Source organism: Hevea brasiliensis, chromosome 17 (assembly GCF_030052815.1).
Source record: "Hevea brasiliensis isolate MT/VB/25A 57/8 chromosome 17, ASM3005281v1, whole genome shotgun sequence".
Classification (NCBI taxonomy): Eukaryota; Viridiplantae; Streptophyta; class Magnoliopsida; order Malpighiales; family Euphorbiaceae; genus Hevea; species Hevea brasiliensis.
The window spans coordinates 21,443,115-21,451,692 of record NC_079509.1 but is presented as its reverse complement, the minus strand read 5'-3'; the positions used below and the strand labels follow the sequence as shown (position 1 = coordinate 21,451,692).

Genomic DNA, 8,578 nt, shown 5'->3' with positions numbered 1-8,578 from the left:
ATGTCATATAAAAAATTATGGGATATTTATAGACTTTATTAAAAATGAAAAAAAAATCGATGCAAAAAAAATTCCATTGGTTCCATCCATTATTGCAAATCAATATAATTAAAATTAATTACAGAAAATAGACATTAAAAATTAAATTAAAAAAAGGAATGAAAGAATATAGAGAACCGATTTTGATTCCAGTTACAGGAATCATTTTCATGAAAAATTATATCTGAATTAATATTTAAATTTTAAAATTTATTATTAATATATATTATTTTATATAATATATCTTTTAATTATATTTAATTATAATATAAATAATTAAAAATTATAAGATAATTTAATATATTTATAAATATAATTATTAAATTATATGAGGTATCTAATTAAAATATATATAATTGTAAAATATATATATATATATATATATATATATATATATAATTATTAAATTGTATGTTGTCCACTCCCATAGTGGACGCACGAGTGAAAAAAGTCATCTTGTGTGTGCTGTAAATGGCATTGGGCTCCACCAGCAAGGCAGAAAACTACTGCTAAGTGCCAACGCTTTCTTTTATGTGTAACCGTACACGTTCGCGACTCGCAAGCAAAACACCACCTTGTCCCTTTCTCTCAGAGTTTCAACACCGCAAATCTACAGAGCATTACGAAAAACCTTCAACAATAGGGCCAAACTAAAACCCTTCGATTCTAATCAATTCTTGGCCATTAGCTTACACCATCTTTTTTATATTAAACTATCACTTTTCTTTTTGTTATGGGGAAGAGAAAGCGAACTTCTGCTCGCCACAACGCCTCCCATCATCATCCTTCTTCCTCGGGTATGTTTTCTTTCTTTTTCTTGGCTGCCCTTTTCTGTTTGGTATCTGAGGAAATGGTAGAAAGTGGAATGAAAAGAAGGAGAATGTTATTTAAGAGAAAAAAAAGGTTGAGGGTGGCATTTGACGAGGAGGTTAAATTGAAGTGAAGCAATTCGTTCAAGAATCTTGTAGTTGAGGTGGGCGTTTATGTTTTCTGGGTATCTGATAGAATATAAGGGATATGATGAAAGGCCTTTTTTCCCCCTTTCTCTGTTTTCTTGATCTTAAAAGCGAAATGGAGAGTTAGGGTTTGTTTTTGTCTTGGTTGGCAACCGCTGTGTGAGTTTTTTTATTTTTTAATTTCTTTTCTCTGCAAAATGTTTGGAATTTATTCTGCTTTACTTAGTTATCTGTTGATCAAGGCTTAATGCTTAATCTGCCTTTATTTTCCCCTTTCCCTAAATAAGTTTTGATTGGTTGCTTATTGTTTTTTCAAAATGATAACATGAGAATCCTAGCAGATAATGCTTAGTGAGTTTTAAAGAGGTAAAAATGAGTAATTTGGCCAGACCATTAGTTTGAAGACTTGGACTTAAAGTGTCTATTCTGAAATTAAATAATAGAATAGCCAAATGAATTGCTCGAACTAAAAAGGAAAGGAGGAGGAAAAAGAAGCATTAGAAAAACAAGGGGTGATGGCCAAAAAAAAAAAAAAAAGACTACTATGATCTAATAGATTAGCATTGCCATTTATGCTTTAGGTTTGTCTTTTGGCATAAAACACTTTTGTAGAATCAGGTCCTGGCTTTGGAATTCTGTGGATCAACGGCATGCAGTAATGCTTTGGATACCATTTTAAAGTGACTGTATTTCTACTTATAGATACCAACATGTTGTGATAATTGAAAGATTTTCTGAACTATTTCATTAATGAAGCTATTTTTTTCTAGCCTGATGGAGCAACCTTGCAGCTGTCAAATTTGATTATTTAACTTTGAATCATTTAATTCCTTGAGTTATAATTTTATTACGTGGATTCTTTTGGGTTCAGGCTTCGAACTTCTTTATTTCTTTGCCTGGGGATTTGATTGAAGACTGCAGAGCATTCTTTCTATGTGGGCTTCTTCTGCTATTTTATAGTCTACTAGAACTGCACTGTGAAATAATGATGAGAACCTCTTTGTCTGGTTGGCTTCCCTCTTTCCCCTTCCAACCATCTGTTTTAAGTTTTGCAGGGTGCAGTCTTGGGGAATCCCTAGTAAATTTTCTCTTTTTTTTTTTTTTTTTTTTGATCTTTTAAATTCATGGTTGAACTGACCTGCATATGAATTTATTATGCTTTTTAAGGCGTTGCATGCTTAGTTCTGTTTTGAACCTTCAGCACCCTTGCCTCCTTCTTTTGATATTCTAGTAGTTAAGTTTGTCACTTGTGATGCTAGTGCTTTTTGCTGTGTGGTTGAATGTTTGCCTTGCAATTGCTCATGCCCTGGCCTTGAAACAAGTATTATAAGATCTTATGTTGTGTAATTGTGAATTAAAATAGAAAGCTATCATGTTCATTCTTCTTCTACATAGTGATCAGCATGTACATGCTCATTAATTTTGATTTATTTCTGAATGTTGCAGACGACATTCCATGCTCATCTGGAGCAGAATTGTTGGCTACTGAGGTAAGTTTAATCCTTTTTTTTTTCTTGAATTTGAAATAATGCAATTATTGCTTGCATCTTGTTCCTTTTTGCTTGCTTTTTATATTTTCTTAATTTTTGGTCATATTGAATGATCCTTATGCAAACCTCTTGGCTGAAAAATGAGGCAGAAATTTTCAAAATTGAAAATTATGTGTATCAGAACTGTTTGACCATGGACTTTACATTTCCCTCTTGATTTCTCGAATATGATTGTCATTAGTTTTCCTTTTTGCAGAAATCTTCTCATTTACTTGACTCTAGTGAATTAAAGCCTCTTTCAACTGGGAGGGATGCCACAGATAGTACCATGAAGCTGTTGAATGTGCATTCTTCTCTTGCACATCAGCATTACAATGTTGGCCTTTCAATATTCTTGAAACGATCACGTCACTTCTATGGTCATCAATACTCTCGGAGGAATTCAGGGAACCATGCTAATGCATCAACATCTCACGGGAAGATTGCCCCTTTACGTGATGAGAGACTTCCCTTCAAGTTGTCTGGTTCAGAGTTTGGACACCAAACAGGTGACACATATATGTCCTGTGATATCGAATACAATCTTTGGTTAATATAGGTCAGGAAAAAAAATAATTCTGCATTATGTATACAATGTAATGAATTTGGTGCTTAACTAATTTCTACAAGGCTCCATTTAGATAGATTAGGATTTCAAATGATAAGGTATTTGAATTTGACATTATGTTGAAATTTTACTATATTTCATTTGAAACGCAAATACAAATCCACATCCATTTCCAATATGTACGTAAATGGACCCTAAATTTTTTGCTGGAGAAATTAAGTTGTATTGTTTCATTTTTTGTAGAAGTTCTGAGTTCAAATTCTTTGCAGACTATAAGCAACAGAAGTTCTTCAATCTACTTTCATTAGTATCAATCGTGAGTGTAACTTGGGATTCACCATATAGGCGTCTTATGCTGTCTAACACTGACTTCATTTTTTTCCTTTTTCCAACTTTCTTAGATAACAGGGAAAAGGCATTTGGCAGGCCAGACAGAATTAGGCTTAGTTCCCTGGTTATGGATGCATCTGATGCAGTGAAGATTGTATGTGGGATCTGTCAGAAGCTGTTAAGACGGAAACCATATTTTCTTGGAGAGACACTTTCTGGAGAATGCTCTGTTGTGGCTGTTTTAGTCTGTGGTCATGTTTATCATGCAGACTGTTTGGAGCAGCGAACAAGTCTTGAAGATAAATGTGATCCCCCTTGTCCATTGTGCTTGGGCCAAGAGGATAAACCAGAGTAATGACTAGACCAGGAAGAGTGGTATTTACTCATTAGTCAAGGCTTACTCTCCAGGACAAGAGTAATGTACAGATATTTACTTTTATGATATTGATTATTTAGGATAAACCTGAAATACTTAGAAGGAGACTTAGAAGCATAGGTTGGTTGATTTAGTCTAGGGAGACTGACTGGAGGATTATGACTTGCATTGTTTGGCAAGTCTTATTGCCCCAAGAATGTCTGAAAGAAGCGTTCTGCATTTGTCACTTCATTTTGTATTTGGTATAGTGGGAAGTACCATGTTTTTATCTAGCATATCGACATTCCTATTGTAATACTACTAGTAGTTATCCAACTTTATGTTGTGTAAAGATGACAATATTTTTCACGCATATGCATTAGTGTGAAACGTTAACAAATCCAACTAGAGATGTCTTCTTCTTCATGCCTTTTGACGTCCGCTGATTCCCTAGCTCCTGATGCTGAATGGTGGCTGATCAACTTGGATGTTCTTTTATTGTACATGATATATGCTCCTCTGAGTTAAATCATCTTGCAAATAAGAATCAAACATGCCATTTTTGGACATTTTTTATGCATGCTATTTATGGAGGATGAATTTGCATTTCTGTTTTACTCTCTCTCTCTCTCTCTCTCTCTCTCTCTCTCTCTCTCTCTCTATATATATATATATATATATATATATATATATGTTAATATGTGCCATTTCTTTTCAGAATTAGTGAAACAGATAAAAACAAATGAATACAATGATTCATACTTAACACATGGCATAATCGGTTTTTGAGCAGAGCAAATTCATAGCATAATCGTTTCTTGTGCAGAGCAAATTTCAATAACAGAAGGAACTCTTGCTAATCACCATTACTAGAAAATGCAAAGTCAAAAAGCGCTGTATCATTCCAGATACACACACAAATAGAAAACTTCTGTATTGACATCATCAGGGACCGTATAACTTCCGTAAAAGAAATAAAAACTGTACAGTGTTACATATGCACAAAGAAAGTACAGAACAATGAAATTTCCTCCTATTTCTTTTCCTCAAGTAGTGAAAGATCGTGCAGAGGTAGACATAGCCCAATGGTACCTCCATATGTGATGGGAGACCCCCTCCCCCTATATATTTAATAAAAAAAAATAGTGAAAGCTGGTCAGGAATTTAGCTGAGCTCGAACTGCCAGGACAGAAACTACAAGGGTTCCTTGCAGGTAGCCTTATTATGTCCTTCTCCTTTACACCTAGTGCAAGTCATTACTCGTTTAAGTTCACCCTTTCTTCTACTATGTTTTTCCTTCAGTTGGATTGGTGGCCGAGGGGTGGTAGGAGGAAGCAATTCCCTCACCACTGAGGCATCTTCTTCACCCAAAGGATTGAAAATGGCTAAAACAGGATTTATGGACTTAGAATAAGTTGAACGGAAGCTATCAACTGTGAAGTATTTTGAACATCAATCATATACACTCCTTCCAATGCGATTGAAGACAGCAGTGGCATGGCTGCAAGGTAATCCAGTCATTTTCCATTCCAGACAAGTACAGTCCCTTTTGACAATATCCACAACATTGATAGAGTCATCGCGAACCTCAAATAGAGTATCAGATGAAAATAATAGTTTGAAAGGCCGTGCCTTTAGAGTTTCCTCTTGCAGTTTTTTCTCCTTGGATGGAGTAAGCTTTGTAGTCCACCCATTTGAATCCATTTCACGTTTGTGCATCGATTCCATCATTTTGCATCTGAGTACTTCTACCTTCAGTATCATAGGCAGCTCCCGCACTTCTTCAATCCAATTAGTGTATGATTCTGAAATATTTACTGTAACTTGATCATAAGGCTTACCCTTGAATAATGCATTTGTCCAATATTCTGGCTCAATCTGCATAAGCCAATCATATGTTTAATTTGCTCAGTGAGCATTCTGAAACTATCAAGTCGGACTGTATGTGCAGCAGCCAAAAAAATTGCAGGCAAAGCAGCTCTCCCATCTCCAATGAATGGCCCTCTCAAATTTCTCCTTAAGTTATCCAGCAGGAGGTATATAGAGTAACCATGGTAAGCATTCTCGAATATTTCAAGCACAGATTCCATTAGTCCCTTCTCTTTATCAGAAACAAAAGTTATAGATTGTAAAGTAGAAATTGCAAATCTCAACTGCTCCAAAAACCAATGCCAATCATTTTCATTCTCAATATCGACTATAGCAAATGCAACTGGAAAAGCACCATTGTCCCCATCTAATTCTGTAGCTGTCAACAAAATCTCATAGTATTTTTGAATTAAAACTTGTAGAATCAAGAAATAGAAGTAGGCGACAACCATTCTTGAAACCATGTATTGAGGCATGAAATGATACAAAAAGACGTTGAAATTTGCTGTCACCGTCAATGGAAAGATTCACAAAACTACCAGGATTTGCCTCCACCATCTTATGACAAAACCAAGGCAACTGGGTATAAGCCTTTTTATATGAACCCTGAAGTTGCTCCCTTGCTTCTTCAATTCCTCGCCACACTTGTGTATAGTTCAGCTTAATCCCAAAATCTTGAAAAATACGGTTAGCAATGTCTTTAGGTTTGTGCTCTCTCTTAGCATGTCCTTTATAACACTGACCAACCAACTTTTTGCTGGATGAGCAGCCTTCCATGATTCCCCTCCACATGCATGTGCTTTATTCATCTTTTTTATCCTAAAGACTCCAGCAGATGGCACCCAAGATGCATGAATTGACCAAGAGCAACCTTCAGCTACACATACACCACTTGCTCGACTGGTGTCATTCTTTTTTAACCTGTACACAAAACGATGTGCAATGGCATATTTCTGCAGCGCATCACGAAATTCAACTACATTTTTGAATTCTTGGCCTACACCAATAATTCCATCTTTCCAGGAGGCAACCATTTTCTCCAGAGAAACATCATTAGAGTTGATGCCACCAGATGGATAATGTGAAATGTCTTGCCATGGAACATCTGATAGCTTTAGTTGCTGTTCCACCTCAACTTTTTAAGCAGCAGTATCATGATACCGAGAACTCTTCTTCGGTGATTTACTTTTTCTTGTCTCCTCAATGTTGTCAGCAACAGCAACAATGGCAAGGCCACCGGCACCAACTTTCCAGGATGCAGTGCGCCTTCTCTTCTTAACATTATCAGCAGGGGTCGCACTCATATCAAGTATAACAGAGCTGTAAGCAGTTGCATCACCAGCAGGAGCAACAGAAGGTGTACCAGCTGCATCTTGAGATGCCATGGTAGCAAGCACAGTCTCAGCCAGTTTTGTCCCATATGGTCTATGAGTGATAACTAACATGAATCAAGGCAAGTGAAAACAAAATGGAGAAAAAAGTGAAAGTATTGTCAATCACGGGCACACAATAAAAGCCAAAGTGCAGGGTCAAAATTTTCATATATGGACAATTTCAAGCAAGAAGCCCAGTTTGCCATGCTATACATTGCCAATTATGTTTTTCATTCAGGTAAGTAATGCCATTTTATCACAAGTATCCAGTAAGGAATTCCAACGAAGTGGCAATCGCAAGAGTTACCACCTAAGCTACGAGAAACATGACATATCTCAAGGAAAATTTACCTGCTTGCATGCATGGGCAAGTCTTCATGATTAAAACCTTCTCTACCCAAAACGAAAACATCTGCAGTAATTAAGTCCCCATGAAAATCATACATCCTTTTTAGGTCTTTGTCATTCGCTAAAGTAAAGAGAGCTTGCCTATTTCCTAGGAGAAAGTACTTCACAGACACTGATTTATATTCTAAGTTGCAAATTTTGGCCATTTTTAGCTTGATTCCATCAAACATAGTTTCATGATTGATATCTAGAGCATGTGCCTCTCCGCCAGTGTATGATAAACACTCATCATCCCTTGTAACAAATTCACCACCGGACTGGCATATCAGTATTAGCTTTTTTCTTGGCATTGGAAATCACTTCTGCAATTCAGACAAATGATTAAAAGATGTGCTTTAGCAACCAATAGGAAACCTATATCTGATAGTACCTCCAATCTCCAAAGTAACACTTCTATATGCAAACTAATTTCAAAGCAAAGTGTGCCTCGTATTTTTTATGCCTCCCTACACCCTCCATATCATACAGAAGTTAGTAAACTCAATCCTCTGCAACCAAAAGAGAGGAGTTGTACACAGAAGAGAGAAAGAATAAAAGAAATGGAGAAATAAGAGAGAAGAGAGATGATTCTCTCCACGCTGGACAAGCCATGTAAGCATTTCATACATGCTCAACTGAAAAGTAAAAATAGCTCAGCAGCTAGCCTATTCTATGAGATACCCAAAAATCCAAACATCAAAAGATCAAAATTAAACTACAAAATAAAGAATGTAATGATCGTATTAACATAATAACAATAATATATGAGTTAATTAAGTACATGAACGTAACAACAATAATATATAAGTTAATTGAGTACATGAGACTAACTTGTTAAGAGGAGAAATTGGTATTTCAGGGAACGTAGAAATCGCAGGTTCTATGAGGAGAGAAGAGGACGTGCGTGGAGGAAAATCCTAGACTTTCGGGCCTCGTGGTATTTTGCGTAAATGGGGCGAATCATCAATTATGAATGTAAAGACAAAAGAGGACGTATTTGGAAAAGAAATAAAAGAAGTGGGGGTACGATTGGAAAGTAAAGAATATTTAAGGGGCTGTGTTGGACTTTTAGGAATAGACCATATGCTTGCCATAACTCTTTTAAGGAGAGGAAATATATGTATTATCATAATTTTATTAATAACTTAGTAATTATTATATATACATACACT

At 35.8% G+C, this 8,578-nt stretch overlaps 2 protein-coding genes across 4 annotated transcripts; one reads left to right on the top strand and one right to left on the bottom strand.

The window, feature by feature from the left end:
- The first annotated feature begins 553 nt into the window (after positions 1–553).
- Positions 554–4,203, top strand: LOC110671440 (uncharacterized). Of its 3 annotated transcripts, XM_021833913.2 has the most exons (5): positions 561–836; positions 1,867–2,002; positions 2,442–2,485; positions 2,742–3,033; positions 3,494–4,203. In XM_021833913.2, the coding sequence occupies exons 2-5, from the start codon at positions 1,981–1,983 to the stop codon at positions 3,775–3,777; spliced, it is 642 nt and encodes a 213-aa protein (XP_021689605.2). In that variant the 5' UTR covers positions 561–836; positions 1,867–1,980; the 3' UTR covers positions 3,778–4,203. The 3 variants fall into 3 exon arrangements, with proteins under 3 accessions (XP_057995790.1, XP_021689605.2, XP_021689604.2); XM_058139807.1 differs by lacking the exons at positions 1,867–2,002; positions 3,494–4,203 and adding an exon at positions 3,336–3,487 and having other exon boundaries at positions 554–836; XM_021833912.2 differs by lacking the exon at positions 1,867–2,002 and having other exon boundaries at positions 563–836.
- Positions 4,204–5,229: 1,026 nt separating this feature from the next.
- On the bottom strand, positions 5,230–7,717 carry LOC110671431 (uncharacterized). Its single transcript, XM_021833903.2, has 6 exons — positions 7,371–7,717; positions 6,833–7,071; positions 6,390–6,781; positions 6,108–6,306; positions 5,718–6,025; positions 5,230–5,655 (listed from the first exon to the last, which is right to left on the bottom strand). The coding sequence occupies exons 1-6, from the start codon at positions 7,715–7,717 to the stop codon at positions 5,230–5,232; spliced, it is 1,911 nt and encodes a 636-aa protein (XP_021689595.2).
- Positions 7,718–8,578: the final 861 nt, after the last annotated feature.